Source organism: Mirounga leonina, unplaced genomic scaffold (genome assembly GCF_011800145.1).
Source record: "Mirounga leonina isolate KUSES-001 unplaced genomic scaffold, KU_Mleo_1.0 Mir_174, whole genome shotgun sequence".
In the NCBI taxonomy this organism is placed as follows: domain Eukaryota; kingdom Metazoa; phylum Chordata; class Mammalia; order Carnivora; family Phocidae; genus Mirounga; species Mirounga leonina.
In genome coordinates, this window is record NW_023270451.1 from 50,030,216 (window position 1) to 50,056,262 (window position 26,047).

Genomic DNA, 26,047 nt, shown 5'->3' on the forward strand with positions numbered 1-26,047 from the left:
TAAGAGTCAGCCATAGTAAATTTGGCTGGGTGGGGGGTGGGGGGTTGGGGAGACAAGCATTCTAGGTGGAGGGGATTGTAAATGCAAAAGCCCTGAGATGGCAATGGTCTTGACATGATTCTGGAACTACATGAAGGTCAGCATGATTGGAGTCCAGTGAGCTGGGGGAAGTGGTAGGAGAAAAGATCTCGGGGGTAGGCGGGGGCCAGCAAAAGGAATTTGGACTTTATTCGAAATGCAATCAGAAGCCACTGGTTGATTTTAAACAGGGCAGTGACATAATATGGCTTATTTGTTTTTAAAGACTGTACTGACTGTTCTGAGGACAATAGATAAGAGGGTGAGAATGGAAGTGGGGAAACCAGATAGGAGACTTATAGTGGGCCAAGTGTGGGTGATGATGGCTTAGGAGTGGAATAGGAGCTGTAGAGAGGAAAAGAAGTAGACAACCCAGCATATATTTAGAGGGGGAGTTGATCAGTAGGTTGAGTATGTGGGGAGGGGAGGAAAAAGGAATTGAACATGACTCCCAGGTTTTTGGCTTGAGCAACTGAGTGGATAGTAGTATTATGTGTGGAAATGAAGAAGATGAGGGAAAAACAGGTTGAGTGGGGAATTCTATTTTGGTTATGTTAAGTTTAATATGCCAGTTAGAAGTCCACGTCAATATTTCAAATAGGTGGTTGGATCATGCTAGATAAATAAATAAATCTGGGAGCCATCAGTATAAGGACAGTATTTTAAGTCAATGGGACTGATGAAATCACCCAGGGAGGGTGTATAGGTAGACAGGAGAGCTCAGGGTAGAATTTAGAGTTCTTAGCCATTTAGTTGTGGCACAAAGGAGAAGGAGCCAACAAAGTCCTTTTCTCAAATATACATATATATACACACACATATGCGGAGTAATATATACATAACTATACAACTATATATATATGTATGATATGTGTGTTTTTTTCTGACCTGTTTAAGATTAGCTGGCAGACATGATGCCCTTTTACCCCTAAATACTTTAGATTATGCATATATATGTAAATATGTGTATCTGTATGTGTACAGAGAGAGAGAAAGAGAGGGAATGAGAAGAAAGCAAATGTAGTAAAATGTTAATATATTAAGAATCTGGTTGAAAGACATCTGAATTCTATTTTTTTCTATGTGTATATGTATAAAACTTTGGCAACTTTTCTTTTTTCTTTTTTTTTTAAGATTTTTTATTTATTTATTTGACAGACAGACAGCGAGAGAGGGAACACAAGCAGGGGGAGTGGGAGAGGGAGAAGCAGGCTTCCCGCAGAGCAAGGAGCCCGATGCGGGGCTGGATCCCAGGACCCTGGGATCATGACCTGAGCCGAAGGCAGATGCTCAACCATCTGAGCCACCCAGGCGCCCCATAAAACTTCTGCAACTTTTCTATAAGTCTGAAATCATATCAAAATAAAGTGGTGCAAATTGAGTACTAAGGTGGAAAATGAACTAGGTGGTGACCTTTTGAGACATGATATTCAGCTGGCCTCATACAGATATACCCAAAGGTGCTATGAGGACATTTCAATAGCAGGATCAAGGTGAGAAAGCCATGGATGTAGCAGAGCAGGGTATGTTCAGGAAACAGCAAATAATTGAGAGTTTTCTATTAAGTTACTCTCCTTGGCATTAAACATTAAGCAAAGTGAGTAGTAAACTCATTTGCAGAAGTGTAAGAGAGTGGGATGGGAAACTGATAGAGAATTTAATAGGGACTCAAATGGATAAGAATGAAAGGATTCTTTTTTTTTTTTTTAAGAATGAAAGGATTCTGAGCAACGTGAAACATTCAGTTAGTTGGGATAAATTTGAAATGGAATTGGCCCAATGCTCAGCAAGCCAAGAAAAATAGAAAAAAAATAGGTTAGAAATTGGCAAGTTAAATGCAACAAGGACAAGGGCCCAAGGAAAATGATATTGAAGTGGTTTCCTTTGGGGACTGGTTGGGTAGGGAACAGGTAAGACATAAAGGAGTGGGACAGTGTTTGGGGGAGAGACCTGGAAAGGGCCAATAAGTTCTGGAAATCTTAAACTAGTCATAATCTTCTTGTTTCCTCCTGTACTATTTTAAGGGGCGGAATTAGGATCCTTACAAGCTCTTAAATTTTTTTTATTTTTTATTTATTATTTTTTTAAATTTTATTTATTTATTTGACAGAGAGAGCGAGCACAAGCAGGGGGAGCTGTAGAGGGAGAGGGAGAAGCAGGCTTCCCGCTGAGCAGGGAGCCCCATGCGGGGCTCGATCCCAGGACCCTGGAATCATGACCTGAGCCGAAGGCAGACGCTTAACGACTGAGCCACCCAGGCACCCCTTAAATTTTTTTTAAACTCCCTTTTCTCTTACCCTCCTTTTCACAATAGATTGAACTACTTAGCACATGGCCTCATAGAAAATGGCAAGGTGGGAGATCAGGGCTAATTTAGAGTACGGGCTATAACATTTTTAATGTGCCCAAAAGTTAAGAAAGGAGAATGGACTGAAGGTTAGGGTTAGGGGGGCTTGCAGGTTTAGCAAGAGTGAGCAGCAGTGGAGAAGAGGTAAGGATTTGAGATTACAATCAGGAGGCCAGTTTTTGGGTTTGAAATCTTAGAGATAGAGCACTTCCAAATGTTGATTAGCATACAAGTGTGGCCATACATATGATGGCTGAGCAGAAGAGAAGAAAAGGTCAGTCTTGTGGGAAGCTTTGAGGAATGGTGAGGTCAGGGTGTAGGAGACTGTGGTCTCTGTGTTTATCAGCAAACATTTCTCGATGGCATGTTTCACGTCAGGCCTGAATGGTGCAGAGAAAGACCAGGATGGTGCCTGACTCCGAGAAGCAAGGAAGTGGGGAGTGAATGTGAATGTCACACATGCCAAAATTTGGAAGCATTAATGAGAGAGTAGAAGAAGCATGGTCTAAAAGTAGTATGTGAAGAGATGTTTTTGAAGTGTTTGGAAGATAAGTTCATGACAAACATCAATGGAATACAATGAATCTTCTTCTGACATCCATTTTAAGAAGATTTTATTTTTGATATCCAATAGAGAGACTTTGATGTTTAAGGAACATTGGCTTCTGCTACTTTGTAATATTTAAGATCTGCTTTTCTTTAATATGTATCATTTTAAACATCTAAAAATAGGCTCTGTGAATATAGCTTAAAAAAAATCTAGGTATGGGGCGCCTGGGTGGCTCAGATGGTTAAGCGTCTGCCTTCAGCTCAGGTCATGATCCCAGCATCCTGGGATCGAGCCCCGCATTGGGCTCCAGCCCCACATCGGGCTCCAGCCCCACATCGGGCTCCAGCCCTGCACTGGGCTCCCTGCTCAGCAGGGGGCCTGCTTCTCCCCCTGCTCATGTTCTCTCTCTATCTCTGTGTCTTGAATGAATAAATAAAAATATCTCTAAAAAAAAATTAGGTAGAAAAAGTAGTTATCAATATATAAATTATAGTGTGATAAGTGCATAAAAGAATTGTTCCTCTTTATGAAAGGATTTGCTGTACTCCTTTAAATATGAATTCTCTTAATACCCTTACTCACCACTTGAGAAAGTAAAAAGGAGATTAAAGCTGTATAGATTTTGAAAATAGTATGACTGTAGTTACATTGAGTTTTAAGAACAATACAGTATGTTCAGAAAGCACAATTTGTTTTCCCTCACTCTGGAATATGAAACATTTTCATTGATTAAATTAGAAAAGAAAAAAATCTGATGCTAAGAACCATTAAAATGTGATGCTAGGGACCATTAATAGCAGAGATCGTAACAAATAAAACAACCCTTTTCCGTAACATGTATACAACATTCTTTGATGGTTCTTATTTCTTCATTATAATAAATGTGTAAAAGAAGTGGCCCTTCAGCCAGATAACCTGAAGTAGAGAATTTCACTTTAATCCTTCTTGCCATTGCCTTGTGGTTAGACCTTGGCCTTTTCTCTTCCTGTAAAAATAAGAATATTTACATCATTGTATTATTTTGTGAATGAAATGAGTGCGAATGTATTTTGAAAAATTAACTGTAAATATATAACATTTGGAGTGTCTTTATTGAGTAAATGCTTTCCAATGTTTGTTTTTAGCCCTCCATCAATTTTAGCTATGAAAGATATGATTATTATTTCCTCTGTTGAAAAGGAAGTCTCTTAGAAAGAGCAAATACTCATAAGTGTCACCTTTAATCTACATAGCCTTGATTCTATTCTTAAGTTAATGTAATAAGCTGTGGTCTTTACCTAAATAACTTGAGAGGTTGCGATTTTCATTTAAAAAACAGGGAAAGGGCGCCTGGGTGGCTCAGTTGGTTAAGCGACTGCCTTCAGCTCAGGTCATGATCCTGGAGACCCTGGATAGAGTCCCGCATCAGGCTCCCTGCTCAGCAGGGAGTCTGCTTCTCCCTCTGACCCTCCTCCCTCTCATGCTCTCTGTCTCTCATTCTCTCTCTCAAATAAATAAAATCTTTTAAAATAAATAAATAAATAAATAAAAAACAGGGAAGATAGTTCTAATGACTTTTACAATCTTAACATCATTTAAGCCAAACTGCATAGTCTAACTACTAATAATCATGTGATTACAGCATACATTTCTTTTCAATAGTTAAAAAAGAACTTTTTTTTTTTAAAGATTTTATTTATTTATTTATTTGAGACAGAGAGAATGAGAGAGAGAGAGCACATGAGAGGGGGGAGGGTCAGAGGCAGAAGCAGGCTCCCTGCCGAGCAGGGAGCCTGATGCAGGACTCGATCCAGGGACTCCAGGATCATGACCTGAGCCGAAGGCAGTCGCTTAACCAACTGAGCCACCCAGGCGCCCAAAAAAGAACTTTTTTTTAAGAAAGCAATTCCAAGAGCAAAGCATGGTTGCCATTTTTCAGGCCTTTGGATGTAGCTCGAGGGCACATTTACATAATTATTGTGTCTTTGGTGATCCAAATAAATTAATTAATTAATTGAAATGTCTAAATTATAAACAGTCTAGGATTTGAAGTCAGACAGATCTGGTTCAAATTATTAGGTGATGGTCTGATCACTTAGCCTCTTTGTATCTCAGTTTCCCTATCTCTAAAATAGGAATAATACATGGGGCGCCTGGGTGGCTCAGTTGTTTAGCGTCTGCCTTCGGCTCAGGTCATGATTCCAGGTCCTGGGATCAAGCCCCGCATCGAGCCCCACATCGAGCCCCGCATCGGGCTCCCTGCTCCGCGGGAAGCCTGCTTCCGCCTCTCCCACTCCCCCTGCTTGTGTTCCCTCTCTCGCTGTCTCTCTCTCTCTGTCAAATAAATAAATAAAATCTTTAAAAAAATAAAATAGGAATAATACTTATTTTATACTCATTCATTCAACAAACTTCTACTGAACTTATGTTCCCAGAAGGTGCTGGGTTACAGCTATAAATAAGACATGTTCTTGCCATTCCATAGCTTACACTCTAGTAGGAGAGACAGATAATAAACATAAATACATAACAAAACTAATTCCACATAGGGACGCCTGGGTGGCTCAGTCGGTTGAGCGTCTGCCTTGGGCTCAGGTCACGATCCCAGGGTCCGGGGATCAAGTCCCACGTGGGGCTCCCTGCTCAGCGGGGAGCCTGCTTCTCCCTCTGCCTGCCGCTCCCCCTGCTTGTGCTCTCCCTCTCTTTCTCCCTGACAAATGAATAAATAAAATCTGAAAAAAAAAAAAAATTCCACATAAGTGGTAAATGCAATGAAGAAAATAAATCAGCATAATAGGATGGAAAGTGACTGGGAGAGGGGGCAGAGAGGAAGGGTGTGGCCACCCAAACAGGGAAGTCTTCTTTGAGGAGGTAGTATGTTCCAGCTCACACTCAATTAATGAGGAGCCAGACATGGGTAGATCTAGAGGAGCAGCATCTAGGAGGTGGAAAATTCTTGAAGAAAAAGGGAATTTGGTCTTTTTTTGTCCAGAAAAAAAGCCTATGAGGCGGGAGCCTAGTGAAAAAAAGGGAGAGTACTGTAGAAGAAAACAGAGTCCAGATCATTTAGGGCCTTGTAGATATGATAAAGAATTTGGAAATTATTCTAATTGCAATTAAAGACATGAACTAGCTCTGAATAAGGAATTGACACTGCTTAATTTACATTTTAAAAAGATCCTTCTCTATAAATAAATTACCAAAACTAGTAAGATAGTTGAGTAGGTTTGCAATAATCAATTATGTTCCTACATACCAGTGATGATTTAAAAATAAATAAAAAGCTATCATACGTGGGGCGCCTGGGTGGCTCAGTTGGTTAAGCAACTGCCTTCGGCTCAGGTCATGATCCCGGAGTCCTGGGATCGAGTCCCACATCGGGCTCCCACCTCAGCGGGGAGCCTGCTTCTCCCTCTGACCCTCTCCCCTCTCATGCTGTTTCTCTGTCTCTCTCTCTTTCTCTCAAATAAATAAAAATAAAAATCTTAAAAAAAAAAGATATCATATGTAAAAAGTAGCAACAACAACAAAAGTACAAAGGAATAAATCAGTTTAAAGATTTGTAGGGAAGCACATTATAAACATTTTTGGAAAATACTGAAGTAGGCCTAAATTAATGAAGATCTACCATGTTCACAAATGGAAAGGCTCAATATCACAAAGACATCAATTCTTTCCAAATTATGTGATAAATTCAGTACAATTCCAATAAAAATCTCAAGAGGATTTTTTTTCTTTGTGGAGTTTGACAATCTGACCATACATTGTAAAAACAGGGAGCCAAATGAGCCAAGTCAATTAGCCAAGTCAATTTAATTTTTAACTTGCCTACCAGGTATCAATACTTATAATTAAGACAGTTTAATATTGGGAGAAGAATAGACAAATGAACCACTAGAATAGAATAAAGAGCTCCAAAATAGACCTCCATATACATAAAAAGTTGATATATTATGAAAGTGGCATTACAGGTCAGTGGGGAAAGAATGGACAAAAAAGTGCTGCTCAGACATTTGGTTATCCAAATAAAAAAAAAATCAAACCAGATAATTTAAAGACAAAATGATGAAAACAATACATTTTAGTAGAAAATATGGGAGAACATCTTTATAACCTCAGAGTAGGGAAGGATTTCTTGAAACATAAAAAGCACAATTCCTAAAGGAAAATATACATATATCTAATTACATTAATATTAAACATTTCTCTACATCCAAGACATCCTAAGGTGAAAAGATAAACCATAAACTAAGAAAAGATAATTACAAGCTAAAAATAGTTATTCTTCCAGAAAATACTAAACAAACAACAAAAAGCTTATGAATCAATAAGAAAAAACTAAGTAACTGCATGGAAAAATAGGCAAAGCATATAGAGTTGAAATTCACAGAAAAGGAAAACTGAAAGACCAATAATCACATGAAAATAATGCTCAAGTTCAGGAGTAAGAGAAGTGCACCCAGACAGGAATGGCAAAGTCTAAATAAAGTATCCACGTGTTAGGGAGGCACTGAAGTAGCAGGCATGCTCATGTACTGCTGACTGAAGTAAAAATTGTGATAATCATTTTGAAGATTAAATTTATTTTTAATATCTGGCTATAATATTGAAATATATTTATCAAAGTAATTCCTAGGTACATTACTGTAGATAAAATTTTGCATGTGTATAAAGGAGACAAAAAAATTTATAGTATCACGGAATCTTTGGAATGAAATATTGTTAATGAGCTAAACATCCATTAACAGGATAGTAGATACATAAATTGCAAGTAATACAGCTATTAGTGAGGATGAATCTCATGAAAAGAATATGGAGCAGAAAAATAAACAATTGCAGAAAGATACATATAGTAAAAAAATTTTATGTAGATCACAACACATTGTTAGGGATATATATGTAGATGTAATGAAAGTACATAAATTTCATGGGAATGATAAACATTAAAATCAGGATAGTTTTACCCCTGGGGAGCAGAAGGTGAATGGAATTAAGAAGGGACACACAGGAGACTTCAAGTATAAAATTATATATCTCTTTAAGCTAGGTGGTGTGTACATGGTTATGTTTTATTCATTACTTTTTTGTAAACTGGAAATATAATACAAGTTTTAAAAGGAGAAAAGTTAATTCCAGTTTATAAACTGAAGAATGAGGTACCAGGGGTAAGAATGGAGAAAAGGAGACATGTTAGGGTGACAATGGCTGTACTCCAGGAAGAGTAGACTTGAGTATCTAGCACAGTTTCTGGCAGCTGGGAGGTGTTTAACATATTGTAGCTACTGTTTTGGTGGTTGCTATCATCTTCACCGTCATCATTATCAGTGTGAAGACCAAAGACATAAGGGGATTATGAAAGAAGATAAACTAAATATTTGGAGTAGTTATACTGTACGATGTGCTTTATGTATCTCTTTTAGTCTTGACTAGAACCTGGTTATAAAGAATCTAAGGCTCACAGAAGCCAAAGTGGGAAGGCACACTGACTACATAAATTTCTAATAACTTCTTTTCCAGTGTTGTTTAAAACACTCTCCTCCCTCCCCTCCAACACACATACACACACCTTTCCTGTCTAGCAGTGAAAAAAATGCAAACATCGTTTCCTCCTTGGTTCATAAGTAGCATATTTTGAGTTAAAAATAATTTGATACACCACACACTTGAGTAGTGGCTTATTACAGAATACTTCTGGTTCTGTTTCAGTTTTTCATCTGATCCTCCTAACAACTCCGAAGAATGCAGGGCAGTTGATGGTTCCTGTTTTATAGATGAGTAAACTAAAATCCAGAGAAGCCAAACCATAAGTTGCTAACTTGGTGACTATGAACTTCATGAAATTCTATGTCAAATACTTTATGATTAAATGGGCGTTTTTCTAGGTAGAGGGTCAGCTTTAACTATATTTTCTTTCTTTCTTTCTTTCTTTTTTTTAAAAGATTTATTTATTTGAGAGAGCGAGAATGAGAGAGAGTACATGAGAGGGGGGAGGGCCAGAGGGAGAAGCAGGCTCCTCGCTGAGCAGGGAGCCCGATGCGGGACTCGATCCAGTGACTCCAGGATCATGACCTGAGCCGAAGGCAGTCGCTTAACCAACTGAGCCACCCAGGCGCCCTAACTATATTTTCAAAAGGTTTTAAAAATAGTGGATTAAATGATTTGCCTAAGGTCACATGGTCCTTGTGGAGCCAAAATCCCAAGCAATTTCTTCCTACTCCACACTCAGAATTCTTTTTATTACAACCTATAGCATCAAAATTCAAATTAAAGATATTAGTGAAATACTTTTTGTAATGGCTACTGAATGCTAAGATGGAAAGGTTATTAAATATACCAAAACATCTTACTTGGGAGAAATAGTTTTGGTTTGTTCAGCCGTTAGGCAGTCACTCCTTTATCTACATGGTGTTGCTTTTCAGCTGAACAAGTCAAGAACTGTTGTCTCTACAAGCCCTAGCACACACCTGCTGAAGAAAGGAATCTGATACAGTAATTACATAATGTATTTTACAATTCTGAGTAATCTGTAAAGAACAATCGTGAGACACAGCTGATCTCGTGATGGAAAGAGGACCATGAGCTGAGAATGGAATTTTCATTTCTCCTGGACAAGAGTTATTTGTCTCAGGGTCTCCCCGCTCTCGGCTGTAAAAGCATCAAGGTGGACGGCTTCTTAATCTTTCCAGTTCTAACACTGTATAAATTTGGATGGGATTTAAAATAGAAAGGCACCACAGGAGTTTTGTGTATGAACTTTTCACACAGTCTGTTAAGGTTATAGCCTTATCTTCCCAATGAGAAAGGTATCTAGCGCCCGAGGTGGGTCATTAGCCCCAATTATCCGGGGACCCACACTAGAGAAGCCCCTCGTGAGGGTCAAGCCCGCAGTCCCCATTAGGGCGACGCAGGGGCGGGCGGAAAGCTACAGATGCCACCAGGCCAGTGGGATTTCAAACACAAGGGCTGTTAATCCTGTATTAAGGAATGACGGAAGGCGGGAAGGTTCCAAGGGATCAGCTTAAACAGGCGAGCGCTGGGGTGGGGCTTCAGGCCCCGAGGCGCCTGGAGCGCCGGGAGCGCCGCACCTCCGCCGCATCCCGGCCTGCGGAGCTGGGGTGTGACCGACAGGAGGCCAGCTACCCAGCGGAACCCCGCGGCCCGGCACGGCCACGTGACCGAGAGCCGGGGCGGGCAGAGGCGTGTCCCGCTCCGCCCCACGCGCAGGCGCGCTGTACAGGCGCTGAAATTCAAATTTGAACGGCCGCAGGAGGCCGAATCTGATACTGGAGGCTGAGGGGCAGAGGCGAGTAGTTTGGGAGAGTCCTCCCCGCCCCGGCCTTCTGGTTTTCTCCAAGTGACACGCTGAACCGAAACTCACTTCTTTTCTTTTTCTGAATTTGAACCACCGTTTCCGTCGTCTTGCAATCGACACGCGAAGTCCGGGGCGATGGACCCGTTTACCGAGGTGAGAAAACTTGCGGGCGCAGCCTGCCATCGCCACTGTCGGCCCCTACCCTAACCTTTCCCACCTTCCGTCGACCTCGGAGCCCACCGGGCGGAGGGCGCGTGCGCGCGCCTGCGCAGCGTGTGGTGCGGGGGGTCTGCCTGGGAGAGCCGTAGGGGAGAAGGGGGTGGGGGGAGGACGCAGCCGGCTGAGCGGCTGCGGTGGGTCCGCTGCTTGCGTACTGCGGTCCTGCAGTGGGAGCTCGGGGAGGAAAGTTTTGAGCCTGTCCTAAAGGGCGGTAGCGAAAAGCCTGCTATCAGCCCCGATTACTGTAACGCCCCTCTGTAGTGGAGCCCTGTCCTTTCCGAGGGGGAGGTTGGGGCCTGGCGGAACTGATCCTGCTGGAAGTGAAAGCGGGGATAAGGTGTAGGGTGGAGTCGCGTGCTTGAATGACTCAGTGCTGTGTGCAGCCGCCGCCTGCAAATGGAATGTGATTTGCGGGGTTCATGCGGCCCGCAGAATGCTATGCATTTAAAAGATGCTGTTAACGAAATGACAGCAAAACGTTAAAATAAGCCAATACCCGAAACCATTGCATCCGTTCCTACAGAGTCAATGGTTTCTTCAGATTTGATTACTCAGTTAAGTAGGGAAGAAGTTTCATCCCCGGGATTGACACTTGAATGGAAAGGAAACAGTGCTAGCCGAATATATACAAACAAAATTAAAAGCCGACAATTTAAAAAAGCAGAGTAAAGAAATAGTAAACCTCTTTGTGTGTGTTTATGGAGCATAACATTGCAGCAATGCTTGTCTTTTGTCCTTTGGAAATTGAATGTGGATTAATTGCGTCATTGTGTCAGTTATTTCTCTATCCTTGGGCAGTCTTGTTGAGAATGTACATGGACATACTTAGTTTTCGTGTTGTCAGTTGTCCACTTCTTTTTCTTCCAGGACAGTTCCTGTTTCTTTAGGTTGTTGTGCAAGTTTCAAACTGTTATTTCTTGAGTTGTTGCAAAGTGGGCCTAAAAATGTCTCTACACTAGATTCAAAAACTTAAATGCTATGGAGAGTAGAAATACTTTTTCTACTCTTTTTTGGGAGGTGTAGTTACAATTCCATAAGTCTAAGATGCTAAAAGTTTCAACAGTTACAGTTTACTTGTATTCAAACATAACACTATTTTTGTTTCAAATTCTCAATCTTTTAGGGGAACACATTAATTTGTTACCCTTACTTAAGGATTCTGACAGAAAACCCAGAACACATTTTTGTATTAGCTTTAAGGAATAGGGGTGATTGTGCACCAAATATTTTTCACATACTTTGAAGTTAAAAAGGATATTTTATGTTCCTAAGCTAGGATAAGAGTCCTTAAAACATTAGCCCTATGTGTCCCAAATGTTCTTTTTATTCTCCTAAGTAGCTGACAGGAACAAAGCATTTTGAAAGTTGGCTGAAAATTGTATTTCATTTTTTTTTTTTTTTTTAAGATTTTATTTATTTGACAGAGAAAGACAGCCAGAGAGGGAACACAAGCAGGGGGAGCGGGAGAGGGAGAAGCAGGCTTCCCGCCGAGCAGGGAACCTGATGCGGGGCTCGATCCCAGGACCCTGGAATCATGACCTGAGCCGAAGGCAGACGCTTAACGACTGAGCCACCCAGGTGCCCCTGAAAATTGTATTTCATTTTACTTGAAAATACCATTCCGAAGCTAGTACAAATCTCAGCTGAAAGAAACTTTTGTTTGAAAGAAAGCTTTTGCTTTACAGTGTGCTCAGAAACATGTATGGTTTACATTATAAAAAGATCGGTTGCAGTTGGAATAAACGGCTTTGACATCTTTTCCTTAATTGGTAATGAGTGAACTATTTGAATTGGTTCCAATGACTAGGTGCTTAATTATAGCATTCATAACATTTTTGCACACAGAAGTGGACTGGTACAGTTCTTTGTCTTAAAGGACTGAAAATAAGTTAAAGTGATTTTCTCAACCAGAGTTCCTTATCAGAACCACAGAAAATGATTTGAGAGACTATTTTGTTAATTTTCCCAGAGGTGATTCATAACCATGCCATCCTACAAGCATAGCAGAGATGTTAATTCATTACATTAATGTCAGGGCATTAGGGCTAATTCTCTTGGTAACTCCAGTTGAGAAAGATACAACCATCCTACACTCTCTTCCTCAAACGAGGCTGTTGTGCATTGCTTCTCCTCCTGCTGACACTGGTGTTTTCTGGCACACTCTTCTCTCCCTGCCCCTGCTGCTTGGCAAACTGATTTAACCACCAGCTCGCACTCTGATTTCCCTTCCTCAGAGGGCGGATCACCTTTCACAGTGCTCCTCTCACTTGCATTTACTTGTTGAATAAATATACTTCCTGCCAGATTGTCAGCTTTATGAATGCAGGCCTGTTCTTTCCTTTTCAGAGAGATGTTTCCCTAACATCAAGCACATCCAATAACATTCTGCTAAAATAATAAAGAAAAGAGCCATTTGGTGCAAATTACTTTACAAACAAATAATTATATACAACAGTAACTGTTAGAACATTTTTGCCATGTTCTTTCCTTTATTGTAGAAAATTTCAAATTCTCAAGTATAACAACTCCTCATGGACTCATCACCCAGCAACAACACATGGCCATATTGTTTCACTGTATTCCCCTCCGATCCCTCCCACTGAATTATTTGGAAGCAAATTGTAGAGATCATATAATTTCAGTATTTATCATTAAGCACTTGAAAAAAATCATAGTGCTGTTATCACACCTAAGAATTTAAGAGCAATTTCTTAATATCATCAAATATTCTGTCAATGTTCAGATTTCCTTAAGTGTCTCATGGTTTTGCAATTTGAATAAGGATCTAGACAAGGTCCACAGGGCAGTGTCTTTCTATATTCTTCCTGGACCAACCAGAAATAAAAAAGCCATCTTGATTCATGCACAAACAAGCAAGTTAAGGCAGATGTTTATTATTATGATCAGCTGATAACATTTAAAAAGTTATGTTAATATGAAGTTAGTTCTCCTGACAAAAAGTTCTTAAAAAGAACAATTGGATTTAGTCAAAAAACAGTTTGGTGTGAAGCCCAATGCAGGGCATGAACTCATGACCTTGAACTGAGATCAAGAGTCCGATGCTTAACGGACTGAGCCATTTAAAAGACGGTTTATAGCAAACTGATTAAGAGCCCAAACTCTGGAGCCTGATTTTTGAATCTTGCCTTGCCATTTCTTTCTTTTTTTTTTTTAATCTTTTTTAAAGATTTTATTTATTTGAGGGGCGCCTGGGTGGCTCAGTTAAGCGTCTGCCTTCGGCTCAGGTCATGGTCCCAGGGTCCTGGGATCGAGTCCCACATCGGGCTCCCTGCTCTGCGGGAAGCCTGCTTCTCCCTCTCCCACTCCCCCTGCTTGTGTTCCTGCTCTCGCTGTGTTTCTCTTTGTCAAATAAATAAATAAAATCTTAAAAAAAAATCATCATCAAGATTTTATTTATTTGAGAGAGAGAGTCTGAGACTGAGAATGTCATAGGGGACCCCAGAGCTAGGTGTGCCTAAGTCAGAGCTTTCTGTGTAGGATCCTTAAAAAAGCCACAATTAAAATAGTCTGTAAAACATCTTCTCTTGTGCAATAAATAAACATGCTGTTATTGTTTTGAATGGAGTTTCTCTTATTTTTGAGAATTACATGAAACTCTCTGTATTGACCTGGGAAAGAATGCTGCTAGAGCATATTGAAAATAATAATTTATATTGAGTGTACTTTGTTTAAGAAGGTAGGGAAATCAGTAATACCTCCTAGAAAGATTTCTATCAGAAATGATTTCAGGTGTGTATGTGGCAGAAATTGCTTAAGGACTAAAGCTTCATTTATTTTAGATTCATCCATGTGGAATGTCTTATTTCCCAGTTACGTTATTGTAGTTTTTTTTTTATGCTTCTATTATTTAAAGAAGGAGGTGTGATATTTGAAGGAATGTACCTTATAAAGAACCCTTGAATTCCTGATGCATTTTTATAGAGACTTAGATTTATTGAACTGTTGAGTTTATGTTCCTTAGTTATATAATTTCTTTTAAATTAATCTTTAGTTCTTATTTTATAGACTAGGGAACTTTTGCTTATCTGTTTCAGTTTTTTTTTTTAATTTGAAATCTTTGAATCTAATATGACAATAGAGTACTTGTGTATGTTTGAATGGCAAAGCCACATTCTTTTGTAACCGACCTCTTGCTCATAGTAACTGAAGATACACTGACTCACAAGTATTCTAACTGACCAGAATGGAATGTGGGCATGTCCATGAATGAATAAAATTAGTCTAGTTGTGTATCTGGGGAGTGATATATTTTATCATGGGGAAATTAGATATATATGAATTTATGTATCACTTTTGAGTTTGAAGACTTTATTTAAAGGTTGAAGGTCTTGTGTCTTGGGAGGCATTTGGTTCATAAATTAACTCTTTCAGTGACATGGCATTTAGATTTAGCCGCACTTCTTATAGTGAGGAAATCATTCCTAAGAAAAGTGGAGCGTTGTACCTTCCAAATTTAGTTCATGTTTCTTTTGCATACTCAGAGGAATTTTAAAGAATAATTATTCTATTTTAATTAAGGAAATTAAAAAGGTCAAATGGGAGTGCAATTCCTTAGTCTTCACTAATACTGTATCTGTGTGTGCAGGGCAAAGAAACTCCAACCAATAATTTGCATGCCTCCTTTAGTTGTGTACTTTTGAAAGAAAAAGAATTGTTCTACAGGGTTTTGTGTTTGTTCTACTACGCTTATTCGAATAGAAGCATTAGTTGATTCAGGGTAAGAACAGAGTAGTCATGAGTTTATGGAATGGTTAAGATACCAACTTAAAATCATTTTAGTATATATTGATATTGAGTTAAATAAAACATGGGATTTTTTTTAGTGTTTTTTTTTTGTCATCTTAGGAAATGTCATGTTTTCAAAGGACTAAATATGTGTTATCTCTTGCTATTTACCATTATACCAAATCTTAGTGGCTGTATTAGTTTTGTTGCTATAACAAATTACCACACTCTTAGTGGTTTAAAAATCACAGATTTTTATTTATTTATTACACAGATATTTATTACCTTCTGAAGGTCATAAGGCTGGTGGATTTTACTGGGTTAAGATCAAGGTATTGGCAGGATTGTGTTCCTTCTGAAGGCTCTAGAGAAGACGGTTTCCTCACCTTTTCTAGCTTTTGGAGGCCGCCTGCATTTTTTGACATGTGGCCCCTTCCTCCATCTTCAGAGCCACCAATCCCATCACTCCAAGCTCTGCTTCTGTTGTCACATCTCTGACCTTCCTGACTCTTTTTGTCTCATAAGGACAATTGTGATTACATTGGGCCCACCCAGATAATCCAGGATAATCTTTCCATCTCAAGACCCTTAATCACATCAGCAAAGTCCCTTTTGCCCAGTAAAGTAACAGATTCACAGGTTGACGGGATTAGGAAATGAACATCTTTGGGAGACTTATTGTCGCCACCAAAGTGCTTAAAACAACCACCGCATTATTTCTCATGATTCAGTGGCTTGGCAATCTGTGTTGGGCTCACCCGAGGCTGTGTTTCCAGTGGTGTCCCCTGGGGTCATGCTGGAGGCTGCAGGGATCTGACAAATGATGTGGGACTGGATGGTCACAAGTCTGGTGGTTGACGCTAGCTCTCAGCTGGGCCAGGTGTCTCTAGCACACTTGACCTGGGCTTCTACACCTGGTGGCAGTGTTCCAAGAGAATGAGAAGAGAAACTGTTAAGACCTTTGAGGCCCAGGGTTGAAAGTCACACAGTATCACCTCTGCCTCATTCTGTTGGTCAAGGTAAATCATAAGGCCAGCCCAATGCAAGGCTGTGAAAATAGATTCTACCTTTGGATGGAAGCAGAAAAAACTTCTGGCCATTTTAAATCTCATAGAACCAACTTTACACATTTTATTCATGTTGCCTCTGTAGTAATTTTGACTTTGGGGTGCTTATTTGGTAAATTTTGACTTAAATTACATAGGATTTCACTTTTGAAGTGTATTTGTTACCTTACCTGGCAACTGGTGATTTTAGAAGGTACCTCAGGTTTTGTGAGCTTTTGACTAGACTTGTGTTTTAATGCCGCTGTGTTACATACGTAGAAACTGCTGGAACGAACCCGTGCCAGGCGAGAGAACCTCCAGAGAAAGATGGCCGAGAGGCCCGCGGCAGCTGCAAGGTCTGTGACTCACGCCAAGAGGGCCAGAGAGCCGCTTTCAGAAGCAAGTAACCAACAACCCTTACCTGGTAGTGAAGGTAAAGACTTTGTGGGGGAAAAACAAAATTTGCGTCTTTTAAAGGAGATAAGCCCCAAACATTTTACTGTGTGTGTAGAAAGACCCAGGTCTTTGGGAGACAAATGTAGTAATAGCCTCTGGGGGAAAGATCAGCCTTCTGTTCTAGTTCAGGCTGATTGTATTAGGCCTAGACCTACCAGACCAGAGCCGAATATCTAATAAATACTTCAAATTAATTGCTCGAACTTCATTTTCCTCAACCCAAAGACATCCTTAAAACCCCCAAGGGGAGAAAAGTAAAGGAGCAGAGGAACAGTGCCCAGTGGTGGTGTGGAGTTTATCTACCCCAACAGTGACAGAACAGCTGACCACCAAGTTTTCAGTTGGTCTCTGGCATGAGCAGGGTAACGAAAGGCAGACCTGCTTGCAGATGCTTGAAATTTAATGAGCCTTTTCATCCTCTGTTGAACCAGCTCTCTAGAGCTAGGCTCAAGGTATAGGCGGTTAATCTAAGGACTGGTGAATTAGACAAAAATAAATAAATATACACAAACAAACCTAAACTCACCTAGAAACTTATCTTATTCTTTCCTAAATCCTGGCATCCCTAGCCTGTATCAGTAAGTTGCCACCTTAATCTTTTCCTGGAGTATGGAAGAGTCTGGAGATAATAATTTTCCTTAGCATAGATTTAAAAATGCATACAGAAAGAGAGCATCACAGAAGGTAAAATCAGTATTACAAAAGTGATGAGGGCATGGAGCGGGCTCACGATTATTTTGTAAGCTAACTAGAGAATGGGAATTTATTTTCATATATTTATACATTTTGAAGAGAGGGAATACCATATACATCATATATATATGTGGTATATATATTACATATACATGGTATATATATTATACATATGTGGTATATGTATCAGACACACATGGCATATATATTGCATATGTGGTATATATATTATATACATATGGTATTTGATCAGGAAAATAGAGGCTTAGATCCAGTTCAGAATCTTTTTCTGTTTTTGTTGTGACACAGGTTTATACAATGAAATGTTGATTACTGTGTACTTTAAAACTAGTGGTTGCAGCTATGTTTTGATTTTGCAGTGGAAATATTTACTGTTTTATATGAGAACTATAAACTTAAAGAATTCTGTATTTCCAGATGGTGATGCATGTTAAAATTGGAATTATTAGATGAGTTAATAGAAAAGAGATCTATAAGTGAGTTACAGAAGATGAGAAAGTTTCATAATGTCTATTTGATTAGATTGATGTCTATGAGGGCAATCACGGCTCCCACTTAACAGAACTTTGGGTACTGCCAGAGCGAGAACACTGGGTCAGACCACCAGGGAAACTGGCCTCATGTAATTTACATTCCTATATCCTAAAATGTTAATTTCCCAGGCGATATATTAAAAAATTCATTCTTGGGTAGAAATAATATACCTTACGTTTGGGTAGCTCCTTTTTACTTTAGGACTTCTTAATTTATCTTATAGGTGTCCATGGCAGTTTGAAATGTGAAATGTTGGGGCGCCTGGGTGGCTCAGTCGGTTAAGCATCTGCCTCCGGCTCTGGTCATGATCCCAGGGTCCTGGGATCGAGCCCCGTGTCGGGCTCTCCGCTCAGCAGCGAGTCTGTTTCTCCCTCTGCCTCTGTGATCACTTTCACTCTCTCTCAAATAAATAAATAAAATCTTAAAAAAAAAAAAGTGAAATGTTATGAAAATATGAAAACATTTGTGCCAATGGCTTTGCACATGGTTGGTATTGCACGTGTGCACATGGTTGCACATGGCTTGGTATTAACCAGATAATTCCGTGGCTGTTTTGGTTCCCTGCCTTTCCTAAACCTCAAGCCAGGTTCTCTTCTAACCTTGCTTATTATTGTTCATAAAAGATTGTTTTAAAAACAGAAAGCCTGTTTCTACCCTTAGCTCTGTCATTTTAGGCAGGTAATGTAATTGCTCTGGGCTTGGTTTTCCTTACCTAAAAATGCGGTGATTGGGCTGTGTGATCTTCAAAATCACTCAAAACATTTGTTCTATGTGTATGCACTTTTTATTTCCTAGTGTCTTAAGACTACATAAAGTATTAGGCCTATATCTTGAGAATATTATTTGAATATCTTTTCATTTGGGTGTTTTAAACCATAAATTATATGTTTGCTTAAAAAGAAATCTCTCATATCAGATTCCTAAGTTACTGAGGGTAGAATTTTACATGTTTCTTGTTATAAGGAAAATCATTTAAAGCGAATAGAGAAGCATCATGTTTTAATAATTTGTTAAGTACCTACTGCTAGTTTTTCAGGCTATGAGAAATTACGGAATTTTGAATTTTTTTTGGGGGGGGGGGTGTCTTTTTTAATCTAGAGAAATCTGGTACAAAACCATCACCATCCAAAAAGCACTGCTCTGACAACACCGAAGTAGAAGTTTCTGACTTGGAAAATGAAACACCGGCTGCGTCAGCTTCGGCCGAACGCCGTCCTCCGAGTCCTCCGCCTCCTCAGGCGCAGCTGCAAGCACCTGCTCCTGCCAGCGATGCGGAGGCTGTCCCCGCACCCGTGCCAGGCGTGAGGCGAGGGCTCAGCTCAAGACTGGGAGCCGCTGCGGGCTCCTCCGTGAAAACACGAATGCAAAAGCTTGCGGAGCAGCGGCGCCACTGGGATAATAATGATCTGACAGGTATGGATAATCTGTTTCAATAAGATTCAGCTAGGTAGGTTGAAAATGTGATGTATTGGTTAACACACGAAAGATCGATGCTTCTGTTGTATCTGTCTCCTCAGTATCCATCACTTACAGTGTATTTATCAGTTGGTTGTGTTCTCATTGAAGTAGATGCTGCTGAGGTTCTTAGACTAGTTCGCAAAAGCTTGGTCTCATAACCATAGCTCTTACTGGCAATAAAAGACAATAGAGAACAAACTATACCCTTGGCATTATTAGCATTGCTGATCTTCAGCTCTATATTCAAGAAATCCTATTTCGTGGATTAACTAAATAAATTTGAGTGGCTAAGGTATGCAATGCTATCTGATAGAGGGGAGGGAAAACGTAAGCACTTACTGAGCACCTACAACACATGTTATGCTAAGGTGCCAGGAACCAATGAAGTGACCTGATGCTTGCCTCCTATGGGCTCATGCTCAGATGGAGAGTCTAAGAGCAAATCAGCAGTCATGCAGCAAGGTTATGTGTTCTGTGATCAATTTTGTCTTCTATCTTGTTACCAAAAAAGCCTTAAGATGACTTACAAAAACAACTATATTACAAAACAAGAAAAATAAGGGAATTCTAGGGTGAAGAGAAGGAAGAACAAAGTAAAATACAGGTGTTAAGGTCCACCTCACTTGCCAGAGTTATGAACTTGCTAGCAGCCAAGGTAAGGAGGAGAAACACCGTCACTTATATGACTATTTATAAGATTAAAGCAGAACCATGGCTGGAACTAAGACCCAAGAGAATTTTCCTCCCTGGATCCTCAAAGATGACTTTGTAGAAGGTAGTTAATGTGTAAGGTTACTCAAGGTAGGCAGGTGGCCTGTCTCCAAGCTCAGTTCAGTGAACACAGTTCCAAAGAGAGCCAGCATAGTACAGCTGGACAGCTCAGTGGCAACTGGGCCTTACCCAAGGAAGTGTTCCTCAAGCTTTGGTTTTCAGCCTGGCTCCTGTGTAACAGAAACATTTGGACCATTGGATTGGAATCTCAGGAGTGTGGTGGAGCCCTGAGGTGTGCTTTTATCTTTTTTTTTTTTTTTAAATCTCTCTATGTTACTCTGATGCATAGCCAGAATTGAGACTAAGTGATCTGAAGAAATGGATGGACTACATAGATTTTAGGCAGTCTTTCATAAATGTCAATTCTTTGGTCTGAAATTTTGATAAGTATTGGACAGCAGAGCATTTAAGATTACCCTTTTTGGCAGTGATGGTAATTTCAAATACTGTGTAAAGCAAATTCAGTTTCAAGAGCAAATACTGTCTAAAGTGCTAAGGCATTCTAAATATCTTTTGTTCTAATATAGTATAGAATTTAATTCTTACAAAAATCTTAGGACATACATACCACTTTTTTGTTCACATTATAGAAGAGGAAACTGGGTTCCAAGAAGCTAAGACACGTGACCAGAATCAGCAGCTAAAATTCCAACCTCAGTTGTTTGATTCTAGGGCTCAACTCTTGCCTGCTGTGACCTACCTGATGCTCTCGGGTACGGAACAGGGTGCAGATATTCCATGTTGTCGATTATACCTAGTATCCCTATTTAACTCTTTTTCTGAAAACATTTCCAGATGATATACCCTATTATACCATGTTGTCTATTATACCTAGTGATTTTAGTAGTGGGCAGGGCTAACCGTGCTTCTTTACGATGCCTGAGGAGGCTAATTGGTAAATGTGCCTAAATACAAGGATGTCTCATTTCTGTTTGGTAAGAAATCTCTATGGGAAGTAGAAAGAGGGTTGTGATTTCATGCATGGCCAGAAGAACAGCCAAGGCCATAAACATTCTAGGGCAGAAAGCATTGCCGCAGGGATTTTGAACATTTTGAAAGTAAATGTTAACAAATGCTTACCTCAGCCTTGAAAATAAGTCTCATTAAGGCATCATAGCCTGTCTAATTTTAAGCACTGAAACTTGAAAATAAAATGTTTGTGATGAATGATTTAGTGGATGCTCTCCAGGACTGTGGGTATAAACCAGTTAAATGAGGGATTATACTAAAATGTAACTTAACTGAAGCTTCTTTTCTGATAGAGAATAGTTAGAAGAGCTACAGGTCTGTTAAGCCCATTCCCAAAACATGATAGTAAAACTGTTATCTGCTTAGAGGACAGGGCATATTCTTAGGAACACGACAGAGGTATGCAAAAGGGCAGGGATGGTGGTAGTCAGGGTAGCTTTTCTAGAGGAAGCAGAGGCAATCAACCTGGACATTGAGGGACTGCTGGCTTCAGACAGTGGAGGAGGTAGTAACAGAATGCATAAAAAGCACAGAGGTACCGTAAGCATGGCGCGGACACAAAGAGTAGGTATTTTCTGGTGGAAAAGCAAGAGGTAAGTTTGGAGAAAGCAGCAGGGTCCAGAGCATGTGGAATTTAACCAGGAGGTGATGGGGAGGTACTGGGAGAGCTTAAGTAGGCAAATGTTGTAGAGACATCAGATTTGAGAATCAGAATTGAGAAGGGATTGAACAGGGCAGAGACTTGAGAGCAGGAGCAGGAAGACCAGTTAGAAGGTTAATGTTATAATCCGGGTGCGGAATGATGAAGGCCGGTGGGAGTGAAGAGCAGAGGCGGGATCTGTAAGATTTAGGAGGGAGAATCTCTGGGTTAGGTGTCTGGGTGGTGGAGGAGGAGAAGGAGAAGGAGGCCATGATGAGGAGGAACATGTTTGGGGCAGTTTGAGAGTCCCATCTGTTATTTGGGGTGCCTGGGGGATAGCTGAATGGAGGTGGTTGCTGGGTAGAAGGACCCCATGGAGGATATGGCCCAAGGGCAGAACAGGTAGAGGATGATGTCACAGGTGGAAACACAAAGCCTGCAGAGTGTGTCCTGGCCTCTAGTGACAGCAGCGAAAGCAACCCCAGGGCAGCGGTGTAGGCAGAGGCGGGTTCAAGTGGGTCGAGTGGTGAGAGAATGTTGTGCAGGGCAAGAGGGACGGTAGCTAAAAAGGGGTATGTTGATGAGAGGATGTTTGTTTTAGCTCTAAGATGAGACAGAGCTAGAGACAGATGAGCATATTTATGTGTAGAGAAAAAAGAGGTTTTAGAGGGGTAGAATTGAGAATTCAGGCAGAAGTATAAGGCTTGGACAGTAGGAGGGATACCTCTTCCATTGACTGAATTTGTGGAGTAGAAGGTGCTGTGAATTTTGACTTCCCTCTATGTGCTTTATGCCTACAGGCCTTCGTAAGTTAAGTATTACTATTTGAGATCTATCTCCACACGAAGTAGCTACGGGAAAACATTTTTGTCTAACCCTGTGCTATCCAATACTGTAGACACTAGCCATATATAGCTTTTAAGATTTAAATTAATTGAAAGGAATTGAAATGACGTTTCTTAGTTGCCCTAGCCACATTTCAAGTGCTCACAAGCCACATGTGGCTAGTGGTTACTGTCCTGGATAGCATGGATATAGAACCTGTCCATCAGTGCAGGAAGTTCTATTGTATAGCACTGGTCTTCTCCATTTTAAAACAAAACATGCCTGTGGAATATGTAATCTTAAATTGGGCAGTGTTGTAACATCATGAATTCTAAATTAATTCTAAAATTATGACCTAAGCATTCATAATCCATTAAAAATTGGAAAAAATAGGTGTAAGAAGTTTGTGCGGTTTTTTTTTTTTTCTAATTTGGATCAAGTATCCTCTGTTTTGAAAAGATATTGTCAAATTTAAGCAGCTTGGTAGTTTCATGCATTCGAGAGCTTTTTTATTAGTTCTTAAACCTACCAACTTCTTTTAAAAGTTCTGATTGGAGCCATCTTGGTATTACACATATGCATAACTCTTGAACACAGGTTTTAACTCTTTCTCTGAAAACATTTCCAGATGATATACCCAAAAGCTTACCCATCTCACCAATGCCGTCAGAGGAAAGGGCTACCTCCCCTCCCAAACCAGCCCTCTCGGATGCCTCGGCAACTCCAGTTGGTAGAAGGGGCCGTCTGGCCAACCTTGCCGCAACTATCTGCTCGTGGGAAGATGATGTAAATTACTCATCTGCAAAGCAAAACAGTGCACAAGAACAGCCTGGTACCACTTGTTTATCCAAGTTTTCCTCTGCAAGTGGAGCATCTGCTAGGATCAATAGCAGCAGTGTTAAGCGGGAAGCTACATGCTGTTCCCAAAGGGATGGCGAGGCCTCTCTGAATAAAGCTCCATCCTCGAGTGCTGTGGGTGTATCTTTGAATAATACTGCAATCTCCAGCTCTGTGGTAAGCAATGCAGTATTGGTCTTTGGAAATCTTTTTTTTTTCCTTATGAGTAGTAATGTATATGTATGTGTAGTATTTTATAACCTATACGTGGTGTGTTTATATGTATTTTTAGAAATTGGTGTCATAGAAAGTAAAAGTCATAAATTTGGTAGCCTATCCTAAGATCAATTAGGAGTTGACAAGTAAATTATACTAATTTCATACAATTTCAAGGTGTATAATGGAATGATGGCATCAGGGAGAGCGCTGAACATCACTTGCCCTGTAGAGTGCTTTATGTATGTGTATAAATATAAGATGTAGAATTTCTCTGAAAAGACATGTAATAAACTAGTAGCTAAAGTTGCCTTCAAAAGGCAAATTGCTGAACAGGATTTTTAAGGGTGGTTATGATAATTTTACCGTATATCCTTTTGAAATGTTTGAAAGTTTTACCTTGTACATGAATTATGTCATCAACTTTCAAAACCAATCTTAAAAAAAAAAAAAAGGAGGTATTATGTTTCTGAGCATTGTTTTTAAATGTGGAGCCAGGTTTTGGAATTAGATAGACCTGCATTCAATTCTAGCTCTGCCACATAATTAAAAATGTAGCTTTGGACAAGTTACTTAATCTTGCAAAACCTTATTTTCCCATCTGTAAAATGGGAAAGAAGGGGTTATTGGGAGGATTAAATGAGATAATGTGCATGAAACCTTTAGCAAAGTGCTTGGCACATAGCACTTAATAATATGTTATAATTAGCCATCAAGTACATGATATGATTTTGTTAAATTAATATTGACTTAATTAAAATACAAAAATTATGCAGTGTGGTCTCATACAGTTAAAATTTATAAAGGTGCTAGTTAGATAATCTGAAAGGAATTGTTACTTAAAATAGGGAGTGACCCTACCCCTTATATGAAATTACTCCTCAGTGTATTATACACGCTAAATTACATAATTTGAATAATAGCATTTTCTTTTTTAAGATTTTATTTATTTATTTGAGGGAGAGAGAGAGAGAGCACAAGTGGGGGAGGAATAGAGGCAGAGGCTGAGGGAAAAGCAGACTCCCTGCTGAGCAGGGAGCCCAATGCGGGGCTCGATCCCAGGGCCCTGAGAGCATGACCTGAGCTGAAGGCAGACACTTAACTGACTGAGCCATCCAGGCGCCCCTAAATAATAACATTTTCTAAGTTGACTTTTTATCAAACCTTTTCAAATTGGTTTGATCAATTAGAGAAAAAGAAATTTTTCATAAGTTTACATAAAGGCTACTAAGCAAATAGAATTAAACTTGTTTTGTTAGAAGACTACCGTTAGATATCGTGAATATTGTTATTTACCCTAAGTGTTATCGTGTTTCAGAAAGCTGCTTCTTCCCCAGTGAAATCTTCTACTATATCCATTACTGATGCTAAAAATTGTGAGGGACAAAATCCTGAGCTACTTCAGAAAACTCCTATAAGTCCCCTGAAAACAGAGGTATCGAAACCAATTGAGAAGTCAACTGTGTCCCAGACAGTTCGTCCCAAAGAAGAATTAAATAGAGAAATTTGTCGGCAGTCTCAATCTAAAGACAAATCTGCAACATCAGGTTATGTATCTTTCAAAAAATCTAGTTAGTGCTGACAATTTTCAGGGTGTCTGTTCTCAGCATTTTAAATATCCAGTTGTGAATTGTACAGTGTTGGTTTGCCATGGCAAGTGCCTGAATGTATAAGATGAGACTTCTTCAAATTTAGCTTTAATTTATTGAATGAATATTCATTAGTGGGGACTTTGCCCATTTACTGGTCAAAGTACGTAACTTGTTACATTTTGACAGTTTAAACATGGGTTTTTTCTAGAATGACCATGGCAGATACTTTCTTCTATACTTTTTGATGGAGACGGAGCATATACCACTGGAAATCACATTTTAAGGGCATAATGGAGAAACATTCTTGTAACCAAGTATGCAGAGCAAGGCTTTTCAAACTTCAATATGAAGGCACCCCTAATAACAAAGGAAAGTGAATGTATATACAAATGATTCCATTCCCAATTATATTTGTATATGTGTATATTGTGTGTGAGTATAGACATGTGAAAGTTAAAAATTACTCCCTGTAGTAAATTGATGCTCCTGGAAATCTGTATTCATTTTGTGAGGATTTACACCTTCTGGCATACCCTCACATGCTATTGGTTGAGAAACATGGGATTAAAAAATATGGTTCAAATATACAGATATAGTTCACTTTGAACTATATTCTGTTTTCAATAGAATTGCTTTTGGAAGGACTTTTAATTCAAAATTTTAACTTCTTAAAAATATAATCTCTCTGAATACTGTAGTTCCTCATAAGAGAGAAGTAGACAGAGAGATGAGAGTGGGAATCCATTAGTTATGGGCTA

The 26,047-nt window shown here is 39.6% G+C and overlaps 1 protein-coding gene across 1 annotated transcript in view; it reads left to right on the plus strand.

The window, feature by feature from the left end:
• The first annotated feature begins 10,210 nt into the window (after positions 1 to 10,210).
• Positions 10,211 to 26,047, plus strand: part of ANLN (anillin actin binding protein) — a 50,383-nt gene continuing 34,546 nt past the window's right edge. Inside the window, exons 1-5 of the mRNA XM_035020911.1 lie at positions 10,211 to 10,419; positions 16,557 to 16,710; positions 19,080 to 19,394; positions 23,273 to 23,658; positions 25,016 to 25,244. Of these exons, the coding sequence (XP_034876802.1) occupies positions 10,402 to 10,419; positions 16,557 to 16,710; positions 19,080 to 19,394; positions 23,273 to 23,658; positions 25,016 to 25,244 (1,102 nt within the window). The 5' untranslated portion in view covers positions 10,211 to 10,401. The remainder of the gene's footprint in view (positions 10,420 to 16,556; positions 16,711 to 19,079; positions 19,395 to 23,272; positions 23,659 to 25,015; positions 25,245 to 26,047) is intronic.